The sequence below is a fragment of the Lytechinus variegatus genome, chromosome 19 (assembly GCF_018143015.1).
Source record: "Lytechinus variegatus isolate NC3 chromosome 19, Lvar_3.0, whole genome shotgun sequence".
Lineage (NCBI taxonomy): Eukaryota > Metazoa > Echinodermata > Echinoidea > Temnopleuroida > Toxopneustidae > Lytechinus > Lytechinus variegatus.
The window spans coordinates 15,475,001-15,495,640 of record NC_054758.1 but is presented as its reverse complement, the minus strand read 5'-3'; the positions used below and the strand labels follow the sequence as shown (position 1 = coordinate 15,495,640).

Here is a 20,640-nt window from a genome sequence, read left to right as displayed (position 1 = left end):
AATCATGGCGTCATCTATTACTCATATTGTGCTCACTGATCTTGACATTAATGTAAATTGACATCACTGCCACCCCCCCCCCCCCCGGTCACGACTCTTGTCTATGCCCGTTTAATAACATGGCAGAACTCCTAAATAATAAATTTCACAGGTGAAAATTGCAAATTGATCTGCTCGGTCGACTCGCTCCCTCTCACACATCCAATCGTCCCTTCACATTTTCTAGAGTGCTCTATGGTAAAATGCCAAGTTTCACTGGTTATGATCATAATAATATATTCATATTCAGAAATAAAAAAGGAAAATCAAATTATTTTCTTTTTCAATTCACCCTTCTGGAAAGAACGCAGTATACAACAGTCTGATCACAGTTTGTTCACATAGTGGACAGTGTGAAAATATTACCCACACTTTTAAAATGCTCAAATTCAACAGTGTGAAGATATTTTCACACTGTGGACACCTCGACAGAGTGACTGTTCACAGCGTGTTCACATGGTCAACTATGTGAATATGCGATTCACACTGTTGAGTCACAATGCTCAAATTTAACAGTGTGAATGTGATTTGACAATGGGTTCCACACTGTGAACACACTGTGGGACGTTGTTCTTTCCAGTGGGGAAACTCTGCGTGTTCACACGGTCGACTATGTGAATATGTGATTCACACTGTTGAAATGCTCAAATTCAACAGTGTGAACGTGATTTCACATTGTGTGCCACACTGTGAATACACTGTGGGGGCACTGTGTTCCTTCCTGTAGGGGCATTTGTTTATTCATATTTGTGTGTGCAATTATTAAAAATACAAATAAAAAACAGTGATAATAATTATGGGCCTATATATATATATATATATATATATTTACACCAAATCTCCAACTGCCTGGGTACCGGGGGATTCAGTAGATTAGGCATGTACAGTATTCATGTGCAACAAGTCGGTGCCAGTTGAGTTTACAAGGCTTAGTACTGAGAGGGTTAAGAACATTATAAATTCCACCGGCAACGATCTGTCACTCTCACACATAATAAATGCCATGTTAACTCGTGTTAATATCTAACTTAATCTTGTACGATCGTGGTACCGTGGATTAGTGTGTGGCCTTTTAAGGGGCATCGTTGGGGACTAAGGAGCTATGAAATACATCACTTTTTACATCTTTCACGACAATCCTATGATTTCATGTACTGGGCACTGCAGAGGGCCAAAAACAAAGCAATAGAGCGGTCGTTAAGAGATCGTACCTACATCTTACGTTGTTTGAAGGAGGTCTTACGATGCCTGAACATTGTAAGATGGCCCTGGAAATTGTAGCTATATTGAACGTTTTTCGTAAGATCGTATGACACCTGTGCTTTGTAAGATTGCCCTGCGCTGATGACACGATGCACCTACGATGTGCTTAAAGTTTCCGATCTTGTGATTTCGAAAAATTTTTATAACTCCGCGCTAAAAAAAAATGTAGACCCTACGACGACCGCGAATCCTTCTGATAATCGTACAATCCTCGTTTTTCATTGTAAGAATTTCGTATTAGCAGGATACGATCACGCTACGGACAACATACGATGACCGTAGACCAAATGAGAAAGAGGCAGTAACAACACATAAACAACTGGGCGTTGTGGCGTGCGCCTGCGATCCAAGCTATGTGCATGGGAAGTTATACAAACTGATGCAGAGGTTCGAGTTCCGAGCCCCGGTCACGTCTTTCGGATGGCGACGTTGAATTGTCGGTCTCGAAAGTGAATAGTGATATCAGATTGATAAAAGTTTGAAAAACTAAAATACACACACAGAGCCTAACCCACACTAACACATAGCCTCCCACCCTCGCACACAACTTGCCATTATTTGACGCATCAAAGGTATGGAAAGAGTTTTGCAGATTACCGTTTTAGGTGAAAAGTTTGACATATTTTCTTCAGAGATAGAAGAAAATGGCTGTGTCCTTGAACTTGGATAAGTTTACGGAAAGAGGATATGGGAATCGCGGGACTCAAGAGCGAAAGGAAAGAATATTATCGCAATACCCTGATATCTGGCGACACTGTGTGTAATACCGTGACTCAAAGCAAAAGAAAGGAAACGAAGAAGAAGATGATGATTATTGTGGTTTTCTAGGTCTATTATAGTATACCACGCTGGTCAATGACCAGTGATGATAATACTACACCTTGACCTATAGAATCAGTAAAAACCATCATTTAAGTCCCCACAGCCCGATGATGTTAAGGAAACATAAATGTTGTACCAACATAATACATGATTAGAGTAATTTATTCAAAATGAGCAAGGTATTAATGTTCAGTGTTAAATATTTTACCATATACGAAGGCAGGACTTTAAGTCTAGAGAGCATTTGGTCCTTCTAGATAGCTACATATTTCACCAATAGTTATAAATAATAATTATCATTATAAAATAATTCGAAAAATAATAATTTACAAATATAAATTCAAACGACTTTGACTGTAAATAAAGGCATCCACATACGCCCTGGAAATATGGAACGACCTATCTACTTTCCTTTATTCAGTGGTGGATTCAGGATTTACCGTTCGGGGGTCAGACATTTTTTTACAATTGTCTATACATGTATAGGGTAGGAGGATTTGTTCCCTTTTGCCCCCTCCCCCGTATCAGCACATGCTTCACATACACTATTAAAAAAAGTTAAAAAGGCGTATGGCCCGTATGATGACCGCAATTATCCTAATCATTATTCTATTTTATTCAGAAATGAGTGCGCTCGAGTCAAAAGTGACGAGAAATAATCATAATGACTAATAATATGATGACGCTTTCATTCCGTCATTTTCGACAAGTTATTGTGGACTTTTACGTAAGTCTCACCAACGAAACTAAATCAAAACCGATCAATGATTTGTCATAGGTAATAAAGTATATCTTTGCTCGGGTTTGAATCGGTTCGTCGGTGGGACTGTTGCCTTACTACGGCTTCTTCCTAGTCTGCAGGCACAGACCCTGATTGAAACTTTGATCAATAATTGTGCCTCCACGCAAAGACTAGCACAATACAAAACTTGCTGTTTCAATTCAGGCCTTCAGTACATAAGGCATGAGTAGGCTGCAATTCAGACCCTTTACTCGAGTGAAGGGTTTGCACAGCAGACTAGCTTTGGCATTAAAATAAATTTTGCCTCCAAATCATGAACGCACCACTCTTCACTCTTTAAGGTAATCCGAACGAATTAAATGAATAATCCCCATAGCTCGTAATTCTAGGTTAAATATTCTCACCGCCCATCGTTTGAGATATCCTTTTACAGCTACCGCGTGGCGTATCCAGTCTGAGAATGAATATTAAAGGTGAAGTCCACCCCCCAAAAAAATTGATTTCAATAAATAGAGAGCAATAAAAAAAGCATTATGCTGAAAAAATCATCAAAAACGGATGTGAAATAAGAAAGTTATGGCATTTTAAAGTCTTACTTATTTTTTACAAAGCTCTTAACTCAGTGACATTCGAATGGACAGTCGATGATGTCCCTCACCCACTATTTCTTTTGTTTTTTATTATTTGAATTCAACAATATTTCATTTTTTTTACAGATTTGACAATAAGAGCTAACTTGATTGAACAATCAAACGATGGTAATTGTATATGTTATGGGAGAAATTACTTGTTGTTTCACACGACAGACGACAACAGGGAGAAAATTGGAATATTTCGTATATCATATAATAAAATACAAAAGAAATAGTGAATGAGTGATGTCATCATTCTCCTCATTTGCATACCGACCAGGATGTGCAAATAACTATTAAGTGAAATTAAGTGAAACTTTAAAATGTCATAACTTTCTTATTTTACGATTTTTCTCTTTTTATTCGAATTAACTTTTTGTTGAGGTGGAATTGTCCTTTAATATTATTTTATTAAATCTGGATCACGTTGAAAACTAGGTAGGGTGAAGGTGGGGAAATGGTTGGCCGGCCCTTAGACCCATTTCCTCTCTCGGGGGGGGGGGGGCTTGCACGTGCCCCCTGTGCTAAGGAAAATTAAACATTTTTAATGTAAAAATGCCATGAAAACAGTGGTGTGCCCCTTATTTTGTTTTTTGTTTTTTTGCTTGTCAATTTTTTTTCTGATACAAAATACCATTTGTAGTTGAAGAACTTTTTTTGCTTGTTCCTCCGAAAAAATTGCCCCCCCCCCTTTGGAAAATCATGGAACTGCCCCTGATTTCATGCACGATAAAACAACAATGTGGATAAAATTATTTGCTCAAGGGCATAATTTATTTACTTATTTGTTTATTTATTTATTTGTTTATTATCATCATTTATTTATTTTTCTTCCGGTAAAAGACAACAATAATGTGTACAAGAGGAAGAAATTACAACCTAGTGCCATATCGGGAAATGAACCCCCGATCCTCGGATCACACGCGCCTTTGACCACTCGGCCACGGCATCTTGACTTATGATTGCCCGGTCATTGAAGATTTACGAATCGAAAAAAAAAACAGGTTTGCGAAGTAATGCGGAGAAAGAGGAGGGGCAAGGCGGCGAAATTTCACTCAAACAAATAGTAAACCATTCCCCTCGACAATGTGGTACCAAAATAACAAAACACGCAAAAACAAAACAAAAAAATCAATATTTTACCAATGCACTCACACCCGTACACTTCTTCATGCCAGTTAAACGAACGCACTGAATGGATGAATACAAAAACATAAAAGAAAAAAAAATAATTAAACAAACGCATTGCTCATTCTCATTGTAGGAAAACGTTTCAAACAGAGCATTTTCATGTGAATGGCACGCAGTTGCAGCACATGCACTGCTAGGAACGTGCAAAGTTAGGTGTTTTTCATTCCGTGGTATAGAAAATGTTATGTGAAAGGCCATGGAACGTGTTGTAGCATGCGATAACTTCAGGCAGAGAAAACCAGAAGGGATATTCGACTGCATTTAGTATGTTAAGAGCTACACTGTTATTTAGATTTAAAACGAAAACAGAAGAGTTAGCTGTTCAATTGCAGAGGTCAAACTTTGCTTTGTTAATTTGGTGCTAAAGATATTGTGTGAATTAGAAACTTATCAAAACAAAAGAGAGTTTAGCAATTAAGCAAATAAAACAATTTTCACAAGCTTGCAATATGCACTTTATAAGGTGTAATAGCTTTTTTTTTCATTATTAGTAAAAGTAAATTGAAAGCGATTAAAAAAAACTAACCGGTTGGAAAAGTCCGCTTCGATCTCGGTTTTCGTCTGACGCTCCCGGTCTTTTTGAGTGTCTTTACTCGCGGATATACCCGCGGTTTGGGTCGTTTCTTAGTATCCGAGGTCGGACCTAATGTAAGGAAATAGAATGGAAACTGCTTGGGCGAACTCGGTTCAGGAACCGGAAGGAGACATATCTTGTCCACGTCTAAACCAACTTCAACCCTGACGCCGGACCCAATGCGAACTTTCATAAGGCAACACAAAATTGATGCAATTGTTTGTTGTTGTTGCTGTTTTTGTAGAAAGGCTAATGCAACATATGTAAGATATCGAAATTCCATGGAGGACTAATAGTCGGAAATCAAAATAACTGAACTTTGATCCACCTGTACCAGATACACAAGATAATCCAATTTATGACAATAACTAGAATTAAGTATTCATATTATTTAAAAGAAACCTGAAGTTATTGCAACTACGTTTGAGAAAGGATGTTTGAAATTCTAATTCATTTCTAATGAAATAATGACAGGGAAAATGATTAAATGAATAAATGAATGAGTAAATAAATAAATAAATAACTCAAACACATTTAATGAAAAAAGTATAAATGTCTTTACAAAATGGATGAATACATGAAGAAGATAAATGATCTAATTTACAGGAGATGTAGCATATTTACACAAATGGAAAATGAAGATGGTGTTACAATGAAAATAAATCATTGTCAAATGGGGGAAAATCATATGCATACTTTAACTATGACAACGATCATATGATAAATTGCTATTCTAACTGACATACATGTAGCATCCAATGCTTACACATTCCAGTATGACGTTTGTTTAAGTTATGACGATAGAGGGCGCGTTACTTACAGATCAGAGGAGTGGCTGCGAAGTTCTGCATCTTCTGTGAAGGCGTCTCGTAATCCGAGGTCAAGCTACACGATTCCAGAGAGGACACTTCCGGTAGGTCATAGATGTGCCTCAGGGACTTCCTGCGCGAGGTGAAGAACTTGGTGTGCATCCGACTCAACAGGGATTTCTGTGTCCCAGACTTTGGTTTCGAGGTGTGTTTGCGAGAAAGAAAGAACTTGGAAGCCTTTGTGGTCTTCCTGAACTTTCCAGTTTGTTTGGTTGCCTTGTTTTCATTGTTCAGGATGGCAACACGTTCCCGTTCGAGTCTTTCCTTCTCCTCGGCCTCTCTCCGCTCTGCATCCTCCATTAGTTCACGTTCTCGCTGATCATCAAGGTTCACGATTGATTGCGTCACCAGGGAATGAACACTTGGTCTTCGGCGAGCCTTTGGTTGTCCGGCCAAACGCTCTAGCTTACTTGTAGCTGCGGTGTAGTGAACAGTACCGATGTTTTTGCGGAATGTCTTCGCGGACTGACTCGCATTGCGCCCGAGAGTCTTGGAGCCAGAGAACACATGCATTTCAGGATATTCCTCAAAGTGGCTGTTCTTCGTTGCCGACTTGACGGTCGTAACGGATGAGATTACTGGCTGAGGAACCACCGAAGGCATGACACTGACACCGCGTGCAAAATTTGTAGTCGGTAATGTCCGCGGCGGTGGCTGCTCGCGACCAGGGATGTTCGTATGTCCGTTAGCAAGAACAAGAGTGTGCTTTCCAGTTGTGCCATGACGACCCAGGTCATTGGTATGGTCCTTTCTAATCTTGGGGTGGTCACTGGCTTTCTTTGTGGGTTCTCTCGTAGAGGGCGTCGTTACTGATGGCATAACCCCAACCGCTTGGAACCTCGTATTAACATGATGCGGTTTGTATATCTCATCACGGCGACTTCGGTGGGGTTCTTCATATCCTTCGCTAGGAGATTCGCAGATAGGGGGCATCGTAGACGAGGTGCAGATTGGAGCTGGGGTTTGATTTTTCAGCTGCGCTCGTAATTTCTTCACCTGATAAAGAAATTAAAAACAAAGATGACTGATTACTGATATCATTCATTTGTAACTATTTTTATACATCGTTTAATACTAAAACCACTCATAATGGACCTATATCTACTCATGATGATTATCGAAATGTTAAATCTGTTATTGGCCACTATTTTGGCATGATGATAAAAGGTCTCTCTCGAGCCAAACCAATGTAGTTGGAAAATGTCTTTAAGTTAAGATAAAATCATGTAAACTTTTTATTTTATTTTGTAATTATAATTTTAGTGCGTCGTGTTTACTTTGTTTCCATTTCAGAGCATAAGAGAAACACAGAGACTGCTGCCACATATGAGTTCGTAAACGAGCTCAAGTTGAGTTCCTTGTTATTCGAGTATCAAAGGTACTCTATCTGTTAATTTGTCATGGCGCCATCATGTGACGATGCATGTCAAACTTTTCGCGAAAGGTCAATCACCCTTCCCCATGTTCTTGGCAAGATGGCAAAACGTCCTTAGTCAGCTTTGTCTAATAGTTTTGTTTAAACCTACGCCCCCACCCCATTTTCAGCAGCCGAGTGCTCTCACTAAACGTTACAAAGAGAGGGCAGTATTATCCGATTTTGGTGCGGTGTCTTTGACACGCGCTCTCTCTCTATATAAACAAAAAATAAAAACGACAACAGAATTTTGTCATTATTATCATTATAAACATGTACCATATCAGGCCTATTCAAAGAAATAAATACTATGCGATTACCTCCTGTTCAAGGACAGATACTTTTCTTTCAGCGCGAAGCGCTCGATCGTCTGACTTCTGGATCATTTCCTCATGGACCTTGAGAGGAATCATGTTTAGACTGTGAAAAAAGAAGAAAAATGGGAGTGGACGATGAAGGAGAAGGATGGAAAGGAAAGAAGGAAGAATAATAAAAGGACAAAGAAAGACAAAGAAAGGAAGGAAGTAATAAAGAAGGTGTGTAAGAATAAAGTAAAATCAAATTTAAAAAAGAGTTAATCAAAAGTGGAACAAAATCTTGAATACAGAGGCCCATATTCTGAAGTCAGGTATAAGTTAAACCATGGTCTAATGGGGTGTTGCAAGAAACTTGCGATCAATTGCAAGTATATTTTTGGTCTCTAAATCAATCATATGTCTAGTAGTTAATTGCAATTTAGTGATTGATTGCTAATCTGCTCATTGAATCAAGAAGTTGAATCTGATTAGCTACAGCTAACGTTGATCTATCAGTTGTAAAATTGCCACAGAATATTTGCAATTGATTGCAAATATTTTCTTGCAACACTCCCTAAGTCTGTGCTAAAGTTATGGGGAGCCAAAAAATCTACCATTCTGTTCATGTTGTACACTTTCTTATGTTTACTATTTTGTTTCCTTTTGCTTTCATAATGATGAAAAATACTTCAAAATACTTGAGTTATCATTCCCAGACAATTAGGGTGTCATATGAATTAACAAATTGGATGTGTATTGCAAGGGATATGTGCCCATAATGGCCATCCATAGTTAAACCAGAACTTTAAACCAGGGTTCAATTTAAACCCGGGTTCAGAATACGGGCCATTATGTTTTTCTTTGTCACTTTTACAACACTTGATTTGAACCAGAGAAGACTCAGCTGGAATAGATTTCATATTATGAATTAATTCTGAGAGGCTTGGAATCGATATTACATTTAATTAACATTATGGAGCGTTGTGGCCCAGTGGATTAGTCTTCGGACTTTGAAACAGATGGTCGTGGGTTCGAATCCCAGCCATGGCGTAATTTCCTTCAGCAAGAAACTGATCCACAATGTGCTGCACTCAACCCACGTGAGGTAAATGGGTACCGGAAGGAAGTAATTCCTCAAAAAGCTGCGTGCGCTATGAACGCCTAGCTTAGCCGGGTAATATAGGAGCGCCTTGAGCACCTAACAAGGTGGATATGTGCGCAATATACATACCCTATGTTATTATCATTATCATAATTATTTTCATCAACAAAATATGTTCATGAATTGACGAATGGTTGTACAGCAATGCAACATGATGGGTTGTTGAATCATTTCAAATCGAATCAGCTTTATGCTAACCTGCCTAGTTTGATAAATGAGCCGATATTGACAAATGTTTGATGATAATAATATTGATAACATTATATTTACCCAGGGTAGCCACTTCAGTTCAGAAAACTGTTCTCACAGCGGACCCTGCTATTATTATTACCCGGCTAAGCTAGGCTACCGATTCAGGTGCACACAGCTTTTTGTGGAATTATTTCCTGCCGGTACCCATTTCTAGTACCTCACCTGCGTTGAGTGCGACACAATGTGGGTAAATTTCTTGCTGAAGGAAAACACGCCATGGCTAGGATTTGAACCCACGACCCTCTGTTTGAAAGGCGAGTCAGAACCACTAAACCACGACGCGCCCACATTGATATTGATGAAAATGAAATTTGCCACATTACAATGAGATTGATAGTTTCGTAGAATTACGGAATGCTTTCTTTTAAGTCCGAGTAAAAAAAGTTATTAGTTGTACATTCCCTGCAAGAAAGAACAGTGTAACGCAGTGTGATCACAGTGTGTTCACATAGTAGAGAATTATTCACACTGTAGAAATTCCCTAATTCAACGGTGTGAAGATATTTTTACACCGTGGACACCTCGATAGTGTAACTGTTCACAGCGTGTTCACACGGTCAAAATGTGTGAATAAGTGATTCATTTTACAGTGTGAAGGGGATTTCACAATGTGCCCCACCCCAGTGGCGTACCTAGGATTTCCCAACAGTGGGGGCAAAACCGGTCGAAAAATTTGACAAGCAAAAAAAAAGGTCTTCAAGCTCGTCGGGGGGGGGGGGGGGGGGGGGGTGGCAAAATAAGTATTCAAGCTCGTCAGGGGGACAAAATAGGTATTCAAGCTCTTTAGGGGGGCAGGGATATGTCATTTGCATGGGTTGTGACTCGTCGGGGGGGTGCAGACTGCCCCCTCTGCCCCCCCCCGTAGGTACGCTAGTGCTTCACCTTGTGTATCAACTGTGGGACACTGTGTCCTCTTCAAAATAAATCTGTCCCATAATGGTCTCATTATCGAAATGACTGAGATGGCGTCATACTGTAGTTGTTATTTTGTTAATATAATGTACACAGTTTCAATCAAATATAAACACACACAAAAAAAATGTTTTTCGGTATAACATAGGTTCCAACTAGAAGCTGCGAGTGACAGCAAAACAAAAATAAATAGATAAATAAATAGATAGATAGATAGATAGACAGATAGATAGATGAACTAATATAAATAAATACACAAATAAATGAATGAATGAATAAATAAATACATACATGAACAAATAAATAAATGAACAAAGAAAAGGCCTAGTTTAACTACTTTTGACGAACAGCAACAACTGTTTATTTTCAATCAGTACATGTATATATTTATAGAATTTTGAACTGACCGGATATTAAATTGGGTAACCACCCCCGGAACGTAACGTCATCGTTACTCTGTGTAGTATCTTCTTTTGGTTGTGCAGCGAAGTTACTGGCAGGGCCTCTTTTGTATAACTAATTATCAAATTGTGATACGATTTGAGAGAAAGACCGCGCACTTAATTTCAATATAGTGGCAACCCCTGCAACCTTCTAAAAATTGATATGCTTTATAGAAAATGCATTTTTTGTTCAATGTTTGCTTGTCAGTTATATGTATATCATTATTGTATTTTTCTTGTTAATGTGTTTATGAAAAAGTGTTGCAGAAACCAATAAATGAAATGAAATATAGCGGGAAAAGAGAAAGAATGCCTCAAGAACTTTCGGCGAAATTCCACCAAAGATAAGAGTGTTACATCCTCTTTCGTTGTATGTTTTATGACACCTGCAATCGTTACCTTGAATAATAATATAAAAAAATATGTGAATTTCGTACATCGCCAGGAAGGGGCATTTGTGGACCAGGGGCGGCCCTTGGCCCGTAGTCAAATCCTTGGAACCTTGGTGGGGGGGGGGTAGGGATCATCTGTTACAATGGTCAGTATTTGTTTCTCGTTACATATCCCATGCCTTAAAACTGATTTCAAACGTGAATGAATCAGGGAGGAAAATGACACCGCTTCCCTTGCGTCTGAAGTTTCTCGAAACTCTTGACGATCGTGGAATTTAATTCGATACTCACACAATTTTCTTTCCGAAATCTCTCGGGGTTGTCTTTTTTCACGCCCCATCACGCACTTGTGTCCAAAATGCGGACGATGACTTAGTTATTGCCATTTTCCGTCATCATGACTGTGTCATCTTCAAATTGGATATACAATATTTCCATATATATATGTCAAGGGGTCAAAGACAGGGGCGATAAAGGGGGGGGGGGGTTGTACCGAAAAAAAGACGTCACAATACCTCAATCCTATTATGGGATGGTTATAGACGGTTCAGTTTCTCAAGTTATACTCCCTTTCCTCTTTCTTGCTCCTTAATTCCCCCTTTTACAGTTACTGAAAAAAAACATTACGGGGATTGTCGCCCCCTGCTACCCCGGTGACGGCGTAACGCCACCCTGGGTCAAACAGACCACATGTGGGGAGGGGCGGGTTGCAAATTTCTTTAGTAAAGGTCCAGTCATATCGTTCCGTTCAAGCCTTGCCTTAACTAGCGGATAATTCAGTTTTTGCTCCCCGCAGGTCGCCCGCAGGTTGGCCGCATTGACAGTATCTCGCACGCAACTCATCCGCAAGGCTTGCACGGAACGATGTGACAAGCCCTTAGCAAGAGGATAGTCTATAAAATAAAAAAAAATATAATATTATGCAATCTTAAAGGAAAATAGGCATATACAGAGTTAAACTCTTATTAAATTACAAGAAAGTACAGGATTAGAAATGAATGTACGTGAGTGCGTTGAACTTACTGGGGTCCGTTGCAGAAAGAATTGCGTTTGAACGCAAGTCAAAAAATCTATCGCAAGTCCCAACTGCGCGCTGTTGATTGGTTGAAAATCAAGTTGCGCATGATCTTTAGAGTTGCGAATGATTGCAACTTTTTCTGCAACGGGCCCCAGAAGACGTAAGCATGGTAAGAGTTACATTAAAAAAACATGGAAAATGATAAAAAGGCGTATCCCCATTCATCGGCAGCACTGAATTTTACCCATGATATCACTGATTTTGATTGGCGACCCCCACCCCCCCTTGCCAAAAGTCGACTGTTTCTGAATAGATTTAGATATCAATATGCTTTTTATCATCTTTATCCTCCTAATGAGATTAGATTACAACATTTGGAATAGATTGTAATATAATTTCTAAGCAACCGTTTTTGTTGTGACTTCCGATATTTTCTATTCAATTAATGATGAGGAATGCCAGTATAAGGAGAATTATGACATATCCCTGGATAAAGCTAAACAATAAGGCTTCTTGGCGGTCAGTCAAACATTTCCTACATATATAGAGTTGATAGAGAAACTAAAATCATCGCAATGGTTTTGATAATAATGATGGTGAAGATGAAGATGACGATGATGGTGGTGGTGACGATGATAATGATGATGACGATGATGGTGATGATGATGGTGGTGATGGTGATGATGATGATGGTGATGATGATGGTGGTAGTGATGATGATGGTGATGATGATGATGATGGTGATAATGATGATGATGGTGATGATGATGATGGTGATGATGGTGATGATGGTGGTAGTGATGATGGTGGTGATGATAATGATGATGATGACGACGAAAATCATGATAAAATTAGACGACAGCGCCAATGAATTACCTCATTATGGCTACTTCGTGATTAGGAATTTGATAATTTTTATACCACTTACCTCCTTTTATTCAATTCAGCTATCTTTTTTCTGAGCATCGATATCGTATACTGAGCTGATGTTAACTCTGATTGCAATTCTACAAGAGGAATACATAAAAGGGGAAAAATACATATCAATAATATTCATAGAGCTATGTGGGGTGGGACGTCGTGGTTGAGTGGTTCTGACTATGATCTTTCAGACTGAGGGTCGTGGATTCGAATCATAGCCATGGCGTGTTTTCCTACAACAAGGAATTTACCCAGACTGTGCTGCACTCAACCCAGGTGAGGTGAACGAGGTGAACGCACTGAGTGCTAGGAACGGTAGCCCGAGTTAAAGCCGGGTTGGGGGGGGGGTTATAGTGCGATTCGGAATAGATTATTTCTATCTTGGGGTAATGATATAAACAGGGAACTGGGAGTACAACTCCCTGGTTTATCATGCGACTCTTAACAGACTATATCGAGATAAACGGCGCTATGCATTTATAGATTTTATCGTCACTGTCATTACAAAGCGTAGTAAAAAGAAGTAAGAATGTAGTGCAAACATTAATACGGCGTTTTGCGTAAAGATAAACTACAATTCGTATCTGACTAAAGAGGCACTCCGGGCTGAGAAAAAGGATTATATCAAAATAGGTGAAGCAATTAGATTCACTGAGCCAAACTCCAAAAATTTCTTCGAAATCTCATAACAAATAAAGAAAGTTGTTGAATTTCAATTGTTAGCAACAGTCTTTGAAAACATCTATATGCACTCCGCCGTCATGGAAATGCAAGCAATAGGTTGCCCAATGATGTAATGTCCCCATTTCCCCTATGTTATTACATGAAATCATAATTGTTGTTTATATTTCCATGTGTGTGTGTAAAATATGTAAGAAAATCTGTTGCAGCAGTGATTACATAATAAACATAAGTGCTCACTATTTTTCGTTATTGGAGGGCAAAAATTGAATAAATATCACTTCATTCACTTCAAAATACCATAGAATTAATGGGACATGACATCATCAGTTTGCCCATCGCATATACCTGCAGACATGAAAAAAACATGTTTCACCGAAATAATGCAAAATGTCAAAATATCATAATAGTATTATCATTCGTCCAATTTTTTTTAAGGAAATGCCAGTGTTTTCTTTGTTTGATATGCGAACTGTTTAAACGATATTATTCTCAACCTGGAGCACCCCTTCAATAAAGTGGTAAAATGCGATGTATAATAATTAACCTATAATTTAGAGAAAAAAATTATAAACAAAAACAAATCGAATGAAATAAACTAAAATAAATTAGAACATTCGAATACCGTTTATATTACCATTCAATCGCGTTGGCACTAGATAATTTGAACAGGACGAATGTCCTTCCGACATGGGCCGCATTTCGTCTATGTTTTCGTAAAATTGGTCGATCACCTGTGCCATGTTTTCAATTTATTTCTCCGTATAAGGAAAGTCTAGGAGCAGTCTCGTCCAGCACAAAACTCTCAACAACAGAGCAACCCAAGCAAGTTCATTCGTTTCCATGAAAAAGTCTGGTTTTTCTCACGTTACATTTTATTTCTCAACATTAACTTTTGCTTATGCCGTTATGAATTGTTAATAAATAACAAGATTAAATTTCAATAAGGCATCCTCGAAAATGTAAAACCTCAAGCAATTTGTATTATCCTGCATCCGCTTTTATTTCCATTTCCGAAAAAAAAAAATATAGAAAATGTCCCATTCCTTTCCAAAATATTGGAGAACAGCGTCATTTAGAAAATATCCTACGATCTATTATAGATCATCATAATCTGCGTTGGGGTTAATCCATACTAAATCCGAAAGAGCAGAAATAAATTCAAATCCGTGGTAAGTTGAATTTGCAAATGCTTCAAACTGAGAACGATCTAGGCGAAAATAGTCAGCGATTCTTCTCATCCATCCTCGAATTATGATATATAAAAACAAGGGGGCGATGAGGAAAATGTCCTCATTTTCCTTCACAAGTTCACATTCTTCACCCGTCTTGGCTCCAGCGTTTCCAATCTGTTTTCTAATATCAAACCACTTCTGCATCCGTTCAAGTTTGTATTCTATTTAATCTATTGTTCCTCCTGCATCCAGCTGCTTCGATTTCACGCATAGCCAAACTAGATCGCGTGATCGACATAATTTATTAACTTGAAACCTTCGTCAATCTGCTACTAACGTGTTGCAATTATTTTCTTCTACATAATCATCTTCGAAATATTCGTTTCTTTGTTGCTGTTTTTATAGCGTATGGTCGCAGCCTCCTAAACATGCATGAAGTCCAGTGTTGAAACATGGACCTACCATGATTAAAATAATTAAGATGTACGTCCAGGATCCTTCAGCTCTAGTGCTACATAGGGATCCCATGATAGTCTTATAAGTAGACGCCAAACTAGAATGATAACGAATTATCCTTTTCTCCTGACAAGCATCTTTTAAAAAAGAATCAAAGTTTTGTTTGTAACCCCTTCGCTCGAGGTAACGCAGCCTAAAGACCCGATGTAATTTTAGCACAAAAGCATCCTCTGACAAGTTATGTTTGTGCTAGTCTGGTATCGAGACCCTCCTGTTGATAAAAGTTTAAATCAGGATCTGCTCCCCGCAGACTCCTTCCCACCATTCATAATTTCCACATCGAATTTCAGGCTGAAATTTTTTAACGGGCTCATTTATAAAGACTAACGATGCAGGTCATGTAGCACAGTTTCTCTGACCTCCATAGGGAATATTTTACTCTTAAGAAATTCAATCAATTTCTATATCTGCCCAATATTTTTTTTTGAAAATTCTTTTCCAGGTTGAAGCCGATTTTGAGCTTCCATGCACTGATCTCAATATTATAATAATAATAATATTCAGATCAGTGCTTCCATGGCGTAGGTAATAATTCGATGACCTCTGACATTGTGAAACGCTTTGGGAACACCTGGGTCGGAATCTTTAGGGCCTCTCCATATTACGGTGTCACTGCACGCGGGGGAGTTGATCCATGTTTTGGATAGGAGGGGCGGGGCATAATGGAAGAAAACAAAAAGAATTCTACAATTTTCGGCGCCCTCTCGCCTTAGTTTATCGTCCAGAGTCGGAAAATGACCATTCTGCATTTTTGAATAGAATTTTAATGCCAAGTTTATTCTATCCATTGTCTTTTAGATCATACATTTGCATTGCATAGTATATATATATGTTTTTTTTTCTTCAATTTTCAAATTTAATGGGGGACGAATCGACATGATCAACCCAAGCCTGCCTCTGCCTGTACGATTTACCTGCATCGGACCGGGGGATCGTGGATAATGACCTTCCGATTTAGAGAACATTATGATGATACATAATGTATAAATACAAACGATTACGTAACATACTTGGTCATAAGATTCAGGTGATAGACATCCCAATGACAACACCTGTTATATTTTCAGACATTTTTAACCTACCTATAACAGTCTAAGTTGGTCAACTGAACCTACCAGTTAACCAACTGTTGATTAAAACAAAATTCAATTTAATTCAAGTCAATTAACTCTTTTAATCTTTTCTATATAATTGTATGGAAAACGATTAAAAAATAATAACAGTTGGTAACAGTGGCGGAACCAAGGGGTGGGGGGACATTTCCGGCCCGTGCCCCACCCTTTTGAGTTGTCGTATATACGAAGGGGTGCCCCCTCCCCTTTGAGAGTCACATATATTTTTATGGGAATATATGTGTGACGTACGTACACAAGTGAGGACCTTTTTATTGGTCAAGTTTTCCTTGGGAAACTTCCCCCCTTTAAAACAATCTTGGATCTGCCCCCGGTTGGTAGATTAATATTTAACCAACTATGGGTTTGGTTGAAATAAATTACGAGAGAGGATGACACAGTCACACAGCCAAAGTCGACTCCAATCCGATCATAGCTTTGACGTTATCGGTCGGTTTGGAGTGGTTTTTTTTGTAAATTGCCAATTCGTCTATATTGCCAACTCGCCCACTCATCAAATATGGTCTACCTTCATTTAGTCTAATGCCATTCCGTCCATCAACATTTCGTCTAACAAACATTTGGTCCAATAGCCATTTAATTGTTCCAATCATCACTTCGTCTAAGACCATTTCATCTCACAATCAGATGGTCTAATTATCCATTTTATTTTCATTTATTTTGCCAAGATGACACTTATGGGGTGTTGGAAGAAACTTGCGATCAATTGCAAGTCAATTTTTGGTCCCTGAATTAATCATATGTCTTGCAGTTAATTGCAAATTAGTGATTGAATGCCAATTTGCTTTTTGAAACAAGAAGTTTAATTTTGTTACAGCTACAATCTACACTGTTAGAAAATTTATCCTTAAACTAAAAGAAGTTCCTGCAGCAGAGTCTCGAGAACACCTGTAATCTTACCAGATTGCGTAATCTTACAGGAAATTGGTATTTGGTGTGTGTAATCTTACAAATTTCCTTAAATAAAATACTCTTTTCCCCTTTTTCTAACAGACCTGTTCTGTTAAATTGCAGAAAAATTCCTGTTTCTTGAATTTAAAGAATGATTCTGGTATTGCTTTCTGCAAAATCTTCTTTTATTTTTCTGTAAAATCAGGGTTTTTTTAACAGTGTATCAGTTGTAAATTTGCAACAGAATATTTACAGTTGATCGCAAATATTTTCTTGCAACACCCCCTTAGTCTAATTAGACCAAGTGGTATATGGTCTAAATGGTTATTGGACGAAATGGTAAGTTGACGAAAAGGCAATGAGACCATGTGGATAATGGACGAACTGATGGTAGACCGGCAAACGATAGTAGACGAGATGGACGAATCACATTAGACGAACTGAAAATAAACAGGATTTTTAACGTGACTAAGTCGAATTTCTCATGAACATGGAGGTCACTGGGTCTTAAACGCTAATGTTCTTCCGGACTTTGTCTTGATTTAAATAAAGATAATATTAGAAAAAACACAAGACAGGAAATTTCTTCAGAATCGGATGTAAAATAAGAATGTTTACTATGACATTTCCAAATTTCTCCCCATTCCTCACAAAACAGTCATGGTCGAAAGACATGTAGGCTTATGGGGTAATAAAAATAATTTGATAAAGAAAAAAAAGGGTAATCACCCTAAACAATTCTCATAGATTGTTTAGATTCTGACATCTGGGCACTTTTTCAGGTCTCTTGATAATTTCTGGCAGAGTTTGTGCTATAGAAATATGATCTTTTATATGAAATAGTGGTACATTTGGCACTAATGTGTACCCCATGAATCAGTGCTATTATTAGTGTAGTTAGTCTGCTGGTAGTAGGTTCGTGGTTAAACGCCCACGTATTGTGTAAAAAGTGCGCTAGCCTATATTCCATGAACTTTCCATTTCGGGACTGGGAAATGTTAGAGAAGGCACTAATGTCATCAAGGACTCCATAACGTTGACATTCTATTTTATGATGACAAACTTCGTACGAGAAAGAGAGAGGGAGAGAGAAAACGAGGGGGGGGGGGGGGCAAATGACACATAGTTATCATCTTTTAACCAACGAATTAAAAAATGCAATAATTCGGTCCCCTATTCCCAAATACTGATCCCTTTTATTTCCCTTCTCTCCTTGTTCCTTTTCCTTACTCATGATAACAAAATATTGTGACCCCCCCCCCGCTTTCATTGGAGCTGACCCTATGGCCCGACGTATTCTGAAGTCGGGTTTAACTTAAACTCAGGTTTAAAGTTGAGGTTTAAGTATGGGAAGCCAAAAGTGTCAAAACTTTTATTAAGTTGTATGTTTCTTATGTTTACTGTGCTCTTTCTTGATTCATCGATGGTGAAGACAATCATCTATTTATACTTCCTACACAATTATGAATGATTTGAGAGCCGAATGAGCTGAAGTATGATATCTCTACTGTTAGTGATTATGTAACAATTGGCTGTCCATACTTAAACCACAACTTTAAACCTGAGTTTAAAGTGATTGGTTAACATTGGTTTGACTTTCAAAAATATGAGCTAGAAGGTCACACTTGTCACCTGTGTCTGTGATATGTTGCAAAAATGAAGCCCAGAAAAAATTGTGTTCGAATATAATTGTTTAGTGCTTCAAAAAATTGAAATATAAAGTGACCGGAAACACCATCTTAATTTCATCCCATACAATTATGTGTACTATTTAGGTGTCCATAAGACGCCTATTTACAAAATCGGGGTTTGCCTTGTAGTTTTAGCTTTTCATTCTCAATAATGGTTGTTTTCAGGGTTTATTAGTTCTAATACATGCATTTGTACACATGTTTCATCTTGGTTTGAGATTTTTTAAATCGGCTGCTCACAAAGTTAAACGATACCTTTAAGTTAAACCTGACTTCAGAATAAGGGTCATTAAGTATAAGGGCCACTTTCCCCATTATGCATTTTGCTGGTCCATTCAGCCATATCATCCTCTTTGTCTCACGCTATGACATAGATTGACATTACAAAGATCTTAAACTAAAAGAAAAATTACAAATTTTGATGGGCACTGTATTTAATATTGTTCATATTGACCCCCCCAAAAAAAAAAATCCAGCAAGAAAAAAAAAATCGAATTCGTGCAGACACTTTAAAGATTTCAGTGACTGGAAAACCGTCATTTTGCTTATCTCCTGTGAGTCCTAATTGTAACACCTATAATTAATTGAATAAACTTAGGATGGCATTTCCGGTCACTTTTATTTTTCACTGAATATCAACTTTCGGGAATAATATTTTCATGACTTCTTTTCATTATAATATACTATTACAGACACACAGGGACAGATGGCATAATGCAGCTCAGGGGCCTGTCTTACAAGGATCAATCACAATTATGGAAAGCCAGCAAAGTCAACATATAAAATGCATGTTTGTTCAAAACTTTTTTTTATATAGATATGTATATTCATAGATTCATTGACTTCTTGACAATTTGTTCTGTTCTCCTTTGTTTACAAAGGATATTTTGCAAATTTCCTGTAGAAAAAAAATATGGCACTGATGGATTTCCATACGGTTATGATTGATTGGATCAATCGTAACTCTTTGTAAGACGGGGCCCTGGTTTTTGAAGTCATATCAATGGTAACATAGCCTTTAACTGATCAAAACGTCTCTAACAAGTAACTTCCTTATAAGTATAACTGCCCCTGCATTGTATCAATTAGTTTACGACAATGTATTTATAAACACGCATCATGTTTGAACTCATTACAGGAAGGCAATCACTTGCACGTCATGAGGGAGCGTTCGCAACCACAACGCAGACGCGTTCCGGAACGTAGAAAATCTATTGTCAAAAGGCCTTCAAAACAAAAGCAGTCTTTGTCAAAAATCGGTAAATCAAAACGGCAGTACTGTCCATGACGTTTGACAAACGACATGTTTCCATTTTTTTTTCGTCAGCTCCAAATCATAGGACGATCTGCTGTCCCGGTACATCAATTTTCGACAAAGACCTCTGAGCTGTTCATTGTGATTTGACGGGCATTTGTCGATGCATTTGATATGTTCTAGAATCCGTCTCCGGTGTAAAAAGTCGATAGTACGGACTTTTCGCATTTAGGACGGAGAAACTTTCTACAACGCACCAGTTATTTTGAAAATGCAAGTCAAATAACAATGGAGACTCTGGACAACGACATATTTCGTCTTTGTTCGTCCGATGCAAATCTTCGGATCATCTGCTG

The 20,640-nt window shown here is 38.1% G+C and overlaps 1 protein-coding gene across 3 annotated transcripts in view; it reads right to left on the bottom strand.

The window, feature by feature from the left end:
* The window catches only part of LOC121405811, a 66,275-nt gene that overhangs the window by 24,435 nt on the left and 21,200 nt on the right, over positions 1-20,640 (bottom strand). Inside the window, exons 1-5 of one of the 3 annotated variants that reach the window (XM_041596768.1) lie at positions 14,261-14,405; positions 12,950-13,028; positions 7,867-7,966; positions 6,084-7,128; positions 5,216-5,332 (exon numbers count right to left, since the gene is read on the bottom strand). In XM_041596768.1, coding sequence (XP_041452702.1) covers positions 5,216-5,332; positions 6,084-7,128; positions 7,867-7,966; positions 12,950-13,028; positions 14,261-14,366 — 1,447 coding nt within the window. In that variant the 5' untranslated portion in view covers positions 14,367-14,405. Of the gene's footprint in view, positions 1-5,215; positions 5,333-6,083; positions 7,129-7,866; positions 7,967-12,949; positions 13,029-14,260; positions 14,406-20,640 lie in introns of those variants that run through there. The other 2 variants (XM_041596766.1, XM_041596767.1) reach the window with 2 other exon arrangements.